A 16,506-nucleotide genomic window follows, 5' to 3' on the forward strand; every position below is an offset into this window, starting at 1 on the left:
TTGCACATCATCAACATCGGAGGGTGACACTTCTTCAGTGTTTTAAGCAATTTGAGATGCTGGAAGACCAATTGAATTTGCATACCAGTGATGGCTTCATTCTGAAGTCATATTTGTGCCAAACTGGAGTAGATTTAGATAGTTTTGTGAATTCAATAAAGGCGATTGCAGTTTTTAGTTTGGCGTGGATTCCGAGGTGGAAAAATTATTTTTGAGTTGGTTTTGAAGTCATATAGTGTTGCTTTTTCAATATCAGATCTGAAAAATAAAAAATCAGAAAATGGGTATGTTGGAATTCAATATGTTATCGCTTTTTATTAACTGGGTTGTCTTTTGTTTATTCAAAAAATAATTGTTGAAATGGAAAATACAATCTGGAATTTTCAGATTCATTGCCTGGTGAAAAATCAGAACCTTTGATATATGTGTTTACTGTTATAATCTATGATATCTTGCAAGATTTGTATAAATTTATGAAGGAGAACTTGGGGTTCCTACATTAAATTAGTATATTATTGTAGATTTTGAACTTGTAATGGATTTGTTTAACTTTATCATATGTATCAGTATAATATATCATATCTTGAACTTAATTCATTTTATAGGTATCATATACATACCTACTATAATGTCCGCACTATTAGGGTTGGACTGAGACAAGTAACTACTGTAAAATAACTGGTAAACTCGTAATAAATCTAACTAAAATATCCTACTCTCTATTGCATGTGCACATGTATTTATTATTATCAATATATATGGACTTTAAGAGGTTACTGAATCTTTCTCTAATTTCTGAGTTTGAAATAATTAACATTCGTAACGAATGTTCTCCACCAAGCATAATTCAGATTGTGTTACAACATTCATATAGAATGCCCTTGACGCAAAATGCTTGGATCGTATTCTGATTTTCACACAAAATGCCCTCCACCAAGTATGCTTGGATTGTATATGACATTCATACAAAATGCCCTCCACCAAGTATGCTTGGATCATGCCATGACATTCCCAACGAATGCCCTCCTCCAAGATATACTTGGATCATACATCTAAAGATCATATCTATCTATTTTATCTTTTATTCCATTATATATTTCTATTGGAATCTAGAATCATAAATAAGTGTTCATTACTTTAATATATATATCTTGTAAATAGGTAATCATCCTATAAGTAAAGTTTGAATAATAATATAAATTGTTATATTACCTGCAGTCTGACGACTCCTCAAATTGGCCCCGCAGTCTCCTTATTTACTGTCTAATATGATGGGTCCCTCCCAAAAGTACTTGATGCATGGTATACTTCAGTATGCTAATGGTGGTTTGACTGTCTTAATGCCATGATGGATGATATAGTTTGTGTCAATGATCTCGATTTATTTAGTTTTACTCGTGTTATATTCGTGCCACATGGGGGTGATTCAATTTTTTTTAATTTTATGTCTATCTCTTCACTTATTGGTTCGTGTGAAGTTTACAAGATCGTTTATTGGTGGAGACTAATTTTATTTTATTTCAATACTAAGATGATTCACAACTATGATTCTGAATTCTATTGTGCTGATAACAATACCTTGTAAATGTGTTCGGACTTCCTTTAACATAATGATCAGAATATCTTCCAGTATATTATTGCAGTTCTGTTTATTTAACTGAGATAATATTGCCACTTTTATTGATATTTCTCAGCAGATTGAAATGCATGTTATATATGCATTGAGACATGATTACGTAGGGTCATGACCCTACGTACTCATGCCCCAATACATAAATAACATGACTTAACAAATGCACCAGTTCATAACACCATCGGTTTACAACATGATAATTATGCATTTAGTTTCAATACAAAAGCCTGATATACTTAACATAGTTATTGGGATGCATAACAAACCCGATACAAGGTATTACTGATGTAAACCATAACAAGTCCGATACAAAGCATTACTGGTGTAAACCGATACAAGTGATGAGTGACTTGGCAACTTCATAATCTCGATTATGATGACTGATATATATATGTATATATAAACCTTTATTATACAGTTTTATCATCAGTCGTACAAAATCGCATATATTATATTTGCTTCAATTTCGATGAAGCTAATATTCTCAACACTCCCTCTTTAGCAAGTAGGGAATTAAAGAATATATAATACAAGATTTAAACACCAGTTAACTGTGGTTAATCAAATTATGGTGTCCGGCAAAATCCGGCCCTAAAAACAATGATAATGCTTTACTTCAACACTTTTGGTGTTAGAAGATAGATCAACTATTGATAAGGTCGTCACCTTACAATAGTGACCTTATATACATGAAAGATCGTCACCTTTCAGAACACAAGTTTGCAAACATTTAATTTATTCATGAATATACATAACTTTACAAATGTATTTACAAATTTGTCATACCAAGTTTCTCTATGAAGTACTCTATTTTCACCCTTGCAAGAGGCTTAGTGAAAATGTCAGCATTTTGCTCATTAGTGCCGATATACATCAGCTTGATGACATTTCTGTCAACCATGTCTCTTATATAATGGTAAGGACTCTCGATGTGCTTTGAACGATTGTGGAAGACAGGATTAGCAAAAAGTTTGATGCAGCTCTGATTATCACAATGAATCACTGTGGGACCTAGTTGTTTTCCAAAGAGTCCAAATAATTGTTTTTTGAGCTATATTGCTTCACGAGCTCCCATGGAGGCTGCCATATATTCAGCTTCAGTAGAACTCAAGGCGACTGTAGGTTGTTTTCTACTAAACCATGATATCATTGCTGACCTAAGATTGAAATAACATCTTGTAGTACTCTTGTGGTTTGCGAAGCAACCACCCCAATTAGAATCAATATATCCTTCAAGTTTAATATCAACATTCTTGTACTTCAAACCAAGACCAATTGTGCCATGTAGATATTTCAAAATATGTCTAGCAGCAATTAAATGAATCTTCTTTGGTTCACACATGAAATGACTTAAGACATTTGTGGCATTGCAGATTTTAGGCCTACTATTTACTAGATACATAAGAGATCCAATGATCTGTTTGTAGAGATTGGGGTCAATAATCTCAGAATTCACAGCTTCTTCTTTTAGTTTATGTAGATTTGTTTCCATAAGAGATCCTAGAGGTTTGTTGTCCATCATCCCAAATCTGGTCAAGATGTCAAGGGTGTACTTCCCATGATTTAGAAAAATGTGATATTTCTTTTAACATACTTATAAGCCCAAAAGATAATGTAATAGGCCTAGATCCTTGATTTCAAAGTCAGCTATAAGATGTTTGCATCTTTCAATTAAATGATCTTCCCCTGTTATCAATAGGTCATCAACATATAAAATGAGTATTAACATGTCACCATTAAATATTTTGAAATATATATTAGGATCAGCTTCATTTTTGGAGTATCCTAGTTTGGAGAGTTAGCCATCTATCCTTTCATACCAAGCTTGTGGTGCTTGTTTGAGGCCATAAAGAGCTTTCTTTAGTTAACATTTATATAGATTCTTATCTTTTATAACAAAGCCTTTTGATTGTTCAATATATACTTCTTCATTAATGACACCATTCAAGAATGCAGTCTTGACATCCATTTGATGTATCTTCCATCCTTTGGATGCTACAATGGAGCAAAGGTTTCCTCATAATCAATACATGCCTTTTGGGAAAAACCTTGAGCTACAAATCTTGCTTTATGTCTTTCAATACTACTATCTGAAGCATATTTGATTTTGTATAACCACTTTGATGAAACAACCGATTTGTCTTTAGGCCTAAGTACAATATCCCAAACATCATTTTGTAATATGGATTGATATTTTTCGACCATGCCATCTTTCCAAGATTGATAAGTTCGGGCTTCTTCGATAGTTGATGGTTCAAATTTAGTAAGCTCAGTTACTAGTGCGGTATAACAAGATTTATTTTTGGTTTTCTTGCTCTCCTTTGAAATTTCATCTAGCTCAACATTATTTTCTTCAATCATTTTCTTTGCCCATAATGGTCTTTTTTTGATATTAGAGATGTCTCTATTTTTTGAATTCGGTAATGGTACATTCTGTCATGTCCCCATTTCAAATAATTAAAAAATAATAATCTTTGCTAAGGCAGGCAAGCCCAAGAAAGTGAAGTTTTGGAAAAAAGGGGTTAATCTTTGGAAACCGTTGGACTAATAAATGAAAATTATTATTAAAATATGTTTCATTAACCTCTCTTGGACGTGAGTTACGGTTATGCCCTCTTTTAAGGGGTTTGGAGGCATTTTGGGCTGATTCCAAAACTTGATTTTGCTCATTTCTTTGTTATTCTTCAGAGGCTGCCAAACCTGTGGAGAAGGAGACCCAAGAACGAGAGTTTACAGGTTTCCAGGGAGACCCAAGAACGGGAGTTTGCAAGTTTCCAGGAAGGCTAAGGACGGGAGTTTGAAGCCATTCCATGTGCATACTCATACAGAGTTTGCCTTTGTGCTGAACAGTGCAGATTTGTGAGTTTTTGGGTGTGTTTTTTTGTATGAGTTTGGTGTTTTCAGTTGAGTATTTCATATCAGTTTGGGTTGCTGCTGTATTTCAGACTTTAAGATGTTAAAATAGAGCTGAATATATGTATTGGGTCGTGATTAAACTTCTGAGATAGTTTATGAGTGTTTTTGTGGTGTTTCCAGGCATTGTGTGTTAATTTCGGGAGCCCGATTGAGCATAGTTTTGTCCTACATTTGTGAGCTGTTGTGTAAAGGCTATACAAATCTGGAAATGTCATTTTGTAAGCTGTTATGTTGCTGAAATTTCTGTAAAAATGTCCATTCTCAGATTTATTAATAATTTGTGAAGTTGTGAAGTTTTTTGGCACTAATTTGGACATACTCGATTTGGGTTTTATTGGGAAATTGGCAGATCTTTGTAATATTGGTTGTTTGATTTTAAAGATCTGATTTGAGGCTGGAAATACCATGTAAAATTAGTAAAGGGACATTTCAGTGGTATCAGAGCCATGATCTTGCCAGCCTGAGGGTTTGTAGAAGTTTTCATGTCAGTTTTGACAACTACCCAGATCTTGCATGTCAGTTTTGACAACTACCCAGATCCTGCATGTCATAATTTGTGGTTGCATGTTGCTTCTAATCAACTGCATGTCAAAATTTATAGTTGCATTCTACTTCTAATCATTTGCATGTTAGTTCTTGGTGAATTTGGTGGTTGTAGAAGTTTGCATGTTAGTTTTGACAACTACCCAGATCTTGCATGTCAATTTTGATAATTACCCAAATCTTGCATGTCAAAATTTATGGTTGCATTCTACTTCTAATCATTTGTATGTTAGTTCTTGGTGAATTTGGTGGTTGCATGTTGCTTCTAATCAGCTGCATGTCAAAATTTATGGTTGCATGCAACTAAGTGAAAGAGAAAAAAGATATTTGCAGCGAGAAAAGAATAAAGAAATTTTGATCAAACCTTCAGTTGAAAGTAAAAGTACAAAATCCAAGGAAGGGAAAAGTATGGCTGATCCAAATGAGATGGCAAAGAAATTCTTCCAAGACATCCAAAATACTCAGAAGCAAACAGTGGATAGTTTGGCAGAAACTAGAGAGGCTTTGCGAATATTGACAGAAAAACTACAAGGAGTTGCATCTATTAATGAGAAAGGGAGCACTTCAGAGGAGCCAAGAAATCTGAAATCCACACCATCTAAATCAACCAAAACTATTTTCTTGCCTACAGATGAGCCACCAGTACCAAATCCAGCCATTAATCCTGTGGAAGAGGTTACAGGTAACTTGATTACATTAAGAGCTACTTGTAATGGCTTAGATGATGACTTTTGTAGTTTGGTTCCTTTTAGAGAATATGTGGATATGATGAACACTTTGATGCCCAAGAAAGAGTACAGAAGGGAGCATGACATAAGTGGAAGAGAGCTCAAAAATAAAATAAGCAAGTTTATAGCACTTACTTTTGATGGAACAAATAAAATTTCAGCTAGAGCATGGCTACAAAAAATTACAGACCTTCTTCACACTTAACCCCATGAAGGAGAGTGATGTTGTTCAAATTGCAAGTCTACACTTGGAAGATGCAGCCTATGATTGGTGGTATCATGGAATGACTACTCAAGGTCATGATCAGGTAACTACATTTGATGATTTTAGTCAAAGAGTGATAGATAGATTTGACCTCAAGGATGATGATTATGAGAATGTTGTTGTGCATGATGGTGAGATACTTGGTGGAGATGAGCAGACATTGAGCATTCATGACTTTTCTGAGAGAGAGTACCAGGCACAGTTAGATGCTTCGTCACATGAGGTTGAGGCTAGTAGTACTTCACATGATTTATCCCGCCAGCTGAAGGTGAGTGAAGACAGTATTGTGACTACATTATCTCATCATGACAGGTATGTGGAGTCAGTTGGTATTGGTCATATTACTCAAGTGAGGATTTTGCTTGAGTTGCCAGCTGATTCTAGTTTACAGATATGGACTCGAGATTGTTATATTGGCATTTGGGGTTCAATTGACTGTAAATCTTTAACACTTTTTGGTAGCAGTGATTGTTTGGGTGCTATCATGGATTTGATTAGCAGATTGCACGGTGTTGTCTTTTCTTGTGCCAGGAGCTTATCCGATGTTGGTATTAGTTTTTATACACCGGTGTTGGGCTTTGTTCATATATCTAGTCGACCATACTTGTTGGAATGTGTTGATGATATTTCATATTTGGCAGTGTGTACAGATGAGTCCCAGGATCATATTGGCATTGATGACATCCAGGAGGATGTAGTGGGCAGTTTTGAAGACTTAGTTTCCTTGGGTACAGAGGAGTTGGACAGCAGTGCTAATGTTTTTGATACTCCGTATGTTGATATGAGCTTTAGATTTGATTCACAGGGTATGGATTGTAATACTCTAGAGACTAGTGACTTTGAGGATACTCCTTTGGACAGTGCATCAGAGGAGGTTTGTAGGAGACAATCAAGCCAGTGTCATCATGTGTCTAATCAGTTAAGAGTTAGTGATCGAGACATTGCTATCACTTGCCAGCATTTTGATGTTGCTCGTCAGTTGTTAGTAGTTTATGGATGGGGTTCTCCTACTAGTGATGAGCAGGAAGGCAGTTATCTTTCCTTGACAGAGATCCACTCTTTATGGGAGGCTATTCGGATTTTGAGACAGAATTATATGCAGTTGGTAGCTGACAGAGATTATCTTATGGAGTGGGGCAGTACAGCATATGATGCATTGTTGACCAAGGAAGATGAGGTGAGTGAGCTTACTGAGCAGCTTGAGGTGACTTCTGAGATTCTTGAGAGTACACAGTTGGCTTTCAAGGAGTCACAGTTTCATTTGGCTAAGGTGACCATGGAGTTAGAGCGGCTACAGTCTTTACCTGATTCTATACAGTCACAAGCTGTGGTGTTTGGTGATCCGAGGATGTCCATGGTTGAGATTGTCAGAGACAGTGGAGATGGGGATGCATCCATCCTTGATACTAACATTGGCATATCAAGTTCATTCCCACTAGAGTCAGGTTCAGTTGAGTTGGGTGTTGTAGCAGATTGTTGAATGCCTAACATGGTGGTGGCCTCTAGTACTGATGGCACAGAGGCTAGAGATGTATCAAAGATCATGTGTGATGTTGGTGAGTCGACAGTTGGCATGGTTCCTACTAGTAATACTACTCCCTTGGTGATATCTTCAGAGTTAATAGTTAGTTCCAACATGGTTAATGATCAATTGCAGTTAGTTTCATCCGGATTACAGTCTGAGCCACTGACTGAGATTGGCGCATTCTATCGGCATTACACTGTGAGGTACGCTCATCAATTTACCTTTGATGACCATGTTGATGAAATTATGATACAGAGATGTACTTTGGTTCCTAGTGCTTATCATCAGTTATGGAATAGTTTGATGCCTCGGGATGAGAGTTGTGATGGGCACGACATGGCGATAGGTCCTGCAGTTGATAGCTTGATAATACATGACTTAGAGCAGGAGTTTTGGAGTGATGCTTCAGCAGGTGTTGTTATTGATTCTACTCCTTTGGCGATGACATCTCCTGACTTAGCTAGTGATCAGTCACAGTGGGTTGTATCACTTGTTCATGGTGAGCTGTTGACTGAGGTTGGTTTTTTTAATCAACATTATATTGCAGGGTATGTACATCAGTTAGCAAATGATCCTTGTGTTGAGGAGTTGATGGCAGGAAAATTTGGTTTGGGTTCCATTTCTTGTTGTTTATCTTGTGATGGGTTTTCACCATCAGGGGTGCATGGGAGTTATGGTTATGTGACAGTGGCCGATGATCTACAGAGTTGTGTTGACTGTAGGAGTTGTACAGTGTGTGGATTCTCCATACTTGGTATAGTTTCATTTGAGAGCATTCACCATTGTTGCAGAGTTGGATTGTACATTCCGTATAGGCCAGTGGGATGCGTTGATGGTATTTATTGTGTTGGCAGTTTGATTTGTCCACTTTACTTGGGTTCTAATGTTCTAAGAGTTTGTGTCTCGTGGGTTTCTGATTGTGGTAGTGGTGATTTTGGAGTTTGGTTGAGCTGTAATTGTCAGTTTGATTATGGATTCCTCTTGGTCATATTGCAGAGGATATTGCAGGAGCCTATGTTATTTGGCAGTAGTATAGTTCATGACTACATTTGGGATTCAGGTGGATTGATTGGTTTATTGTTCAGCCATTGCTTGAGGACAAGCAATGTTTGGGAGGGGAGGACTTGTCATGTCCCCTTTTCAAATAATTAAAAAATAATAATCTTTGCTAAGGCAGGCAGGCCCAAGAAAGTGAAGTTTCGGAAAAAGGGGGTTAATCTTTGGAAACCGTTGGACTAATAAATGAAAATTATTATTAAAATATGTTTCATTAACCTCTCTTGGACGTGAGTTATGGTTATGCCCTCTTTTAAGGGGTTTGGAGGCATTTTGGGCTGATTCCAGAACTTGATTTTGCTCATTTCTTTGTTATTCTTCAGAGGCTGCCAAACCTGTGGAGAAGGAGACCCAAGAACGAGAGTTTACAGATTTCCAGGGAGACCCAAGAACGGGAGTTTGCAGGTTTCCAGGAAGGCTAAGGACGGGAGTTTGAAGCCATTCCATGTGCATGCTCATACAGAGTTTGCCTTTGTGCTGAACAGTGCAGATTTGTGGGTTTTTGGGTGTGTTTTTTTGTATGAGTTTGGTGTTTTCAGTTGAGTATTTCATATCAGTTTGGGTTGCTGCTGTATTTCAAACTTTAAGATGTTAAAATAGAGCTGAATATATGTATTGGGTCGTGATTAAACTTCTGAGATAGTTTATGAGTGTTTTTGTGGTGTTTCCGGGCATTGTGTGTTAATTTCGGGAGCCCGATTGAGCATAGTTTTGTCCTACATTTGTGAGCTGTTGTGTAAAGGCTATACAAATCTGGAAATGTCATTTTGTAGGTTGTTATGCTGCTGAAATTTCTGTAAAAATGTCCATTCTCAGATTTATTAATAATTTGTGAAGTTGTGAAGTTTTTTGGCACTAATTTGGACATACTCGATTTGGGTTTTATTGGGAAATTGGCAGATTTTTGTAATATTGGTTGTTTGATTTTAAAGATCTGATTTGAGGCTGGAAATACCATGTAAAATCAGTAAAGGGACATTTCACATTCTCTTTTGATATGTTCTCCCTCTAATTTTCAGTTTGTAGATTTTCATCTAAGTCTGTGATGGGCTCATCTTCTGTACTTGTTGATAGTTTTAAAGCAATGTTTTCTTCAGATATAACATCTTTACTGACTTCAACTGATCTCTGTCTAGGTACATAGACTCTATACCCTTTGGAGTTTTCACTGTACCCAACAAATATATCTTTCTTCCTTGATGGTTCTAACTTGGTTCTTTTTTCTTTAGGTATGTGAATGTAAATAGGGCAACCACATATTCTCAGATGACTTAAGTTAGGTTTAATTCCTGTAAAGACTTCTCTAGGACTCACGTTTTCTAGAATTGAGTGTGGGCACCTGTTTTGATTGTATATAACGGTATTAGTGGGCTTTGCCCAGAATGAGAAGTGTAAACTTTGATCACGAAGCATGGCTTTTGCTACTTCAACAATGGTTCTATTTTTCCTTTCTACTACCCCATTTTGTTGAGGATTACAGGTTACTGTATACTTCCTCTTAATCCCAATAGAGGTACAAAATCTTTGAAATTTTCAGAGGTATATTCTCCTCCATTGTCTGATCTTAGAGTTTTTATTCTTTTTGGTTTTTGCAGTCTCTCTACCAATTTGGCTTTACAAGATCGTTTATTGGTGGAGACTAATTTTATTTTATTTCAATACTAAGATGATTGACAACTTTGATTCTGAATTCTATTGTGCTGATAACAATAACTTGTAAATGTGTTAAGACTTACTTTATAATGATCAAAATATCTTCAAGTATATTGTTGCAGTTCTGTTTATTTGACTGAGATAATATTAATGCAATCAGATTTCCACAATCCATACTAGTTATTACTTAGTTTCTGGATTAGATTGTGTAACGATTTTTGTCATCAACGTTTCGAATCACACTATGTGATCCATCATCAGGATGAAAGAGCAAGAGATGTAAAACAGTGTATGAGATAATATTGCCACTTTTACTGATATTTCTCAGCAGATTGAAATGCATGTTATATATGCATTGTGACATGATTATGTAGGGTCATGACCCTACTTACTCATGTCACAATGCATATATAACATGCATTTCAATCTGCTGAGAAATATCTGCATAAATAACATGACTTAACAAATGCACCGGTTCATAACACCGTCGGTTTGCAACATGATAAATATGCGTTTAGTCTCAATACAAAAGCCCAATACACTTAACATAGTTATTGGGATGCATAACAAACCCGATACAAGGTATTACTAATGTAAACCATAACAAGTCTGATACAAGGTATTACTGATGTAAACTGATACAAGTGATGAGTGATTTGGCAACTTTATAATATCGATTATGATGACTGATATATATATATAGGTGTGTGTGTGTGTGTATAATTAACCTTTAATATACAATTTTATCATCAATCATACAAAATCGCATATATTATATTTGCTTCAATTTCCATGAAGCTAATATTCCGAATAGTTCGCAGATGCTAGACCGATTATTGTTGGGACTCTAACATACTGCTTGCTGACTATACTGATTTGCTAGTCACTCTCGCCTCCTCCTTTTGCCAAATTTCTTGTTTTGTTTGTCACATGGGTGTTTGGACTTTTATGCCTCTTGTTTATTTTTTTTTTCTTCCCCTTCGTGTAACTTTTTTTTTTCTATCTATACTTGCCATGACCCGTTGGCTTTGTTGGTTAGGTTGCGACCCATTATAAATGTAACGTTATTAATATTTGTTTTTGTGTTTTATAAATAGGTAATGACCATGTCAATTTAGTTTGTTATTATTGAATACAATAGATCTTTATTTATGTTATATCATCTAATACATTATGTAATTTAATTTATTAGCCATATTTACTGCTCATCTATTTACACCTTAATTATCATATTTTCTTATCAGGATTATGATTATAATCAAATCTTATTAAAACGTTAGGGACAGGACAATCCGCCCTTCCCAAAAGTGCTTGTCCTCAAGCAATAATACTTGTTATTGATATTAATAATTCTAGTAAACATAGAGTTATCAAGGTTCGTTTCATCCTATATGACCTAAAGTCACATTTCTTGCTCTTTTATTAGTAGTCTCCTCCTAAGAAGTTGCTTCAATTTGATGTATTTGTCCTTTCTTGCATCAATGATCACCCTGCCAAGGTTCTTTACATTTAAAGCATAATCCTTTCGTTAGTAGTATTGTCCTTCTTTGGACAGCTATGACCGATGTTCCATGGTCCATGGCACATCGACATGTCTTTTCTTGGTTCTTTATGTTCGAAAGATGTTTGGGAATTCCTAGGTCTCTCATCTATCCGTTTCCTAATGGCTTCCTCGAAACTTTGGGGATCAAGGGGTTTTACATGGGTTTTGATGATATGCTTAACTCCTATAAACAGATGAGTGAGTTGGCCTTGGGATAGATTCAGAACCATTACAGAAAGGTCTTGAAATTGTTGATAAAATTCTTCTACTGCTCCCGACTCTTTAAGGTAAGTTAGCTCTTGGAAGTACCACTCAGGATCTCTTTGGTCGAACCTACTCATTAACCTTTGAGTAGACTCATTGTAGATGGTGATTTTTTGTAGCTTAGGGAAGTAAATCCGTGATGCCACCATTTGTGGGCTGACCCTCATAAGTGAAGTACAAATTTAATGTCACCTTCTTTGGTCATGGGGCTAAGTGATAAATGTCTAATTTTTGGACCCATAATTGATCAGTTTCTTCTCCTGACCCATCAAAACATTGTAGGGATATTCTATTTACCTTTTTGTTAAGGTCTTTGTCAACATGAGTTTTCGTTTTGTTTGCCATGATTTTGGTTTCATAGTATTCTTTAAAGGGAATAAATCGTTGAATGTTTGGATCCAAATTTGCATACATTTGTACAATTTCTTTCACACTATTTGTGCTTGTTTCTTCTTCTTTAACGGGTTCTTCTCTTAGAATGAAAGAGGGAAAGGTATCTCAAGGAACCAAACTTTGTGATGAGGGTTCATTTTCCTCGTGATTAGAATGCAAATCCCTTTGTAGATTTGGGTTAGGTATTTCACCAAGATTGTTGTTGCTTAATTTTTGTATAATCTTGAGTAATATTTTATTGGAGTTCTCAAATCTTTCGTTGGTTCCTTCAAACCTCTCGTTAGTTTGTTCCATGAAGCTTCTCAACTCTTGGGCTAGTTGCTTTGCCATCGTTCTCTAAATGTGCTGACGTGTGAGCTAACAAATTCTGCAGTATGGCAGGATTATGCTCTGACATCACTGTAGTGTCCCCACTATTAGGGTTAGACTAGGACAAGTAATAACTGTTAAATATTCTACCCTCTATTGCATGTGTAAATGTCTTTATTATTATCAATATATGTGTTCTTTAAGAGGTTATCAAATCTTTCCCTAATTTCTGAGTTTGAAATAATTAACATTCGTAACGAATGTTTTCCACCAAGCATAGCTTAGATTGTGTTAGAACATTCATATAAAATGCCCTCTTCCCAAAATACTTGGATCGTACTATGGCATTCACACAAAATGCCCTCCACCAAGTATGCTTGGACCGTATTATGACATTCGTACAAAATGCCCTCCATCGAGTATGCTTGGATCATGCCATGATATTCCCAATAAATGCCCTCCTCCAAGATATACTTGGATCATACACTGAAAGATCATATGTATGTATTTTAGCTTTTATTCCATTATATATTTCTATTGGAATCTAGAATCATAAATAAGTGTTCATTACTTTAATATATATAGCTTTTAATTAGGTAATCATCCTATATGTAATGTTTGAATAATAATCTAAATTATTATATTACATGTGATTTGACAACTCCTCAAATTGGCCATGTAGTCACCTTATTTACCACCTAATATGACGGGTCCCTCTTAAAGGTACTCAATGCACGATACACTTCAGTATGCCGATGGTGGTTTGACTATCTTAATACCAGGACGGATCATGTGGTCTGTTTTAATGGTAATTCTGATTTATTTAGTTTTACTCCCTGCGTTATTTGTGCCACATGGGGGTGATTCGATTCGTTTTTTTTTTCTTCCCCTCCGTGTAACTTCTTTATATTTTTCTATTTATACTCGTCACAACCCATCGTCTTCGCTGGTAGGTTGTAACCCATTATAAATGTAACATTATTAATATTTATTTTTGTGTTTTATAAATATATAATGGCTATGTTGATTTAATTTGTTATTATTTAATACAGTAGATCTTTATTATGTTATATCATTTAATACATTATGTAATTTAATATTTAGTCATATTTATTGCTCATTTATTTACACCTCAATTATCATATTTTTCTTATCATGATTATGATTACAATTGATTTAATAATCAACTGTAATTTATTGGTTTATTATCAAATCTTATTAAAACAATGGGGACATGACACCTATACACACGTTTCTTGTACATACACGCATGTAGAATGTACCTTGTCCCTCTCAAAATCCGCCATTCTGGTGTATTGTACCCACGTGCCTGCACCCATTCCCGATTCTTTTCAGCATTAGGTGAAAAAACTATATTACGAGCATATAGAGCTAACTGCTGCTTTAACTTGCTTCTTTTGCAAGGGCAGTTAAGTACCTTTGCTTTCGAAGACAACACCATCGTACACCATCGTTGCCTTAAATGAGGGACCTATTTGGGTTAGATCTCAGCTTGTAGATATTGTTTGAAGTGGCATTTTCCCTAAGGAATATTATACGGTGTTGTGATACGCATTGTTGTTCACAACTATCTCATGTTGTTAGAACTTTTTTGTATTTATGCATATTGTTGTTATTGTCCACATATTTCTGTTATTGGATGCTACCATTTTATGAGGATATATTTAGGGAAAAGACAGGTAGTGCCATACTAGTCTTTGTTGAACCCATATGTTCAAAAGAACAAACAATTTATAATGTGGGAGAGGATGGATCATTTGTCTCGTCAATGTTACAAGATGGCCTTTGTTTCTTCCCTTGGATCTTTCAAGACTCTATTTGTGATTACTAAAGCAAATCTCCAAATCAGATGGTTAATGTATCTTATTATCTCAAGTCAGAATTCAAATACCATTGCCTGACTTTTATATTCTCAAAGAAGGTAAAGATAGCTCAGGAATGTCATGTTTCATGAATTGCTTTCTCGAATATATTGGCTGTTGCAAATGAATGAACATGTAGTGAATTAAAAATAGCATAGAAATGCCATCTTTAATTAATGACATTTTAGAATACCTAAGCAGTTATAAAGGAATCCCCATGGTAGCTTTCTTTCGCATCCATGAAAACAAATTTATTTTGATAAAACCTTTAGTTTTTCAATGTTTTTGCAGGTGAAATCAGAAGTGCTTGAAGACTTGGGTGTGAAAGAAAAGGAAGTCGTGGATCTCCAGTCTAGGGTCAAGTCATTGGAAGAAGACAATAATAACAAAGGTTTGATTCTTATTGATTCCCATGATCTTTCATCACCTTCTGTTGGTATCTGGGATATTTTATGATATTCATTATCTAGAATGAACATATTTAGGAAGGCGTAATAGTTCAAATTAATGATGACATTACAATTGAAATTTTGGTGATGTGTCCTTATTAAGAATAGCAAGAAAAATTGCTGGCCTGAAGTGGTTGGAACCTTTGTTTATGTTGTCACTTATTTGCATTGCTTGCCATAGTACCTCTGGGCATTAGTCTCTTTGTTTTTCTTTTCACTGGTCAGTTCAGTCAAATGCGTAGTTAGTAAAACATTGCTAGGCACTTAACAGGTTTGTGTATAAATTTTCCGAAGAAACATAGTAATGGAAATTTTAGATTGTTGATGGGATGGTATGAATACATCTTTTCATGGAATTTACACATGGAAAGGAATTTATTACAAAACTTGAGAAGAGGATTATAGAGGGTCTATTTAGCATTTTATTAACATTAAAAATAGGGTCCTTTATTTCTGTTTCTGATACGTACTGGTCTAGACAGAAACCAAAAAATGTGATGTGCATGCCATTTAATGTATAGTAAAGTTGGCTATTAGTGATTTAAAATTAGAATTGAATACCTCAACTTGTTCCTTTGATCAAGGAGTGCCCTGAAAAGAGTAAGGGGCATCTACACACCTATTGTTAACACCACACACCCTCTTGTCCTATGTGGGTCTTCATTAGATCAAAAGAGTAGAGGATTTGCTCAAGAGAGAAATAAACAGTTGGTATGGGGGACTAAATAAAGGAAGATCAACAATGTAATTAAAAGATGGTAAGTGAACCATACCCAGCCATGATAGTGGGCTGGCTAGAAACCATTGCAAAACCTAAACCAGTCTAGAATTGACTTGACCTTGGATATGGTCCATCTATGGGTGTGGCTATCCATATTTGCTTGAGCCAACCTAGAGCCACTTGTTGGGCTAACTCAAAGAGGACCTATTAGAATTTAATAAAATGTAGAAGTTAAAACAAGGCCTAACTAACATCAAAAGTGCATTTTTTGTAGAATTAGAAGCATGTGTGAAGTCCAATTTTTTTTTTAAAAATAAAATAAAATGGCATGTGTTGTGAAGGCCATTTGAGGTGCCAACGTTTTAAATTTGGTCTTGGTGGTGATAAAAGGAAATGCTTGGGACACTTCTCATAGACCCTATGAGAGGTGCTCCCTCTCAATCTAGCTAGGGGGTATTCATCTTTGATCCTCACTATGGGTTAAAGAAAAAATATAAATTGTTTTAGTTTGCACCATATGTAAAGGCAATATTTGTTTCATTAGCTTTTTTAACTTAAATTCCTATCGATTGAATTTAATTTCTAGTTTTGGTTTTGCTGAACCAATTCTACTTCTGCTTAATGC

At 35.5% G+C, this 16,506-nt stretch overlaps 1 protein-coding gene across 2 annotated transcripts in view; it reads left to right on the top strand.

Annotated features, from left to right (window-relative positions):
* Window positions 1-16,506, top strand: part of MAD1 (mitotic checkpoint family protein) — a 235,189-nt gene that overhangs the window by 10,828 nt on the left and 207,855 nt on the right. For both annotated transcript variants that reach the window (XM_089823838.1, XM_089823840.1), the window contains exon 2: window positions 15,003-15,102. In XM_089823838.1, the coding sequence (XP_089679964.1) occupies window positions 15,003-15,102 (100 nt within the window). The remainder of the gene's footprint in view (window positions 1-15,002; window positions 15,103-16,506) is intronic.

This window comes from Cupressus sempervirens, chromosome 1 (assembly GCF_028749045.1).
Source record: "Cupressus sempervirens isolate cs-2001-9-10 chromosome 1, ASM2874904v1, whole genome shotgun sequence".
NCBI classification, from domain to species: domain Eukaryota; kingdom Viridiplantae; phylum Streptophyta; class Pinopsida; order Cupressales; family Cupressaceae; genus Cupressus; species Cupressus sempervirens.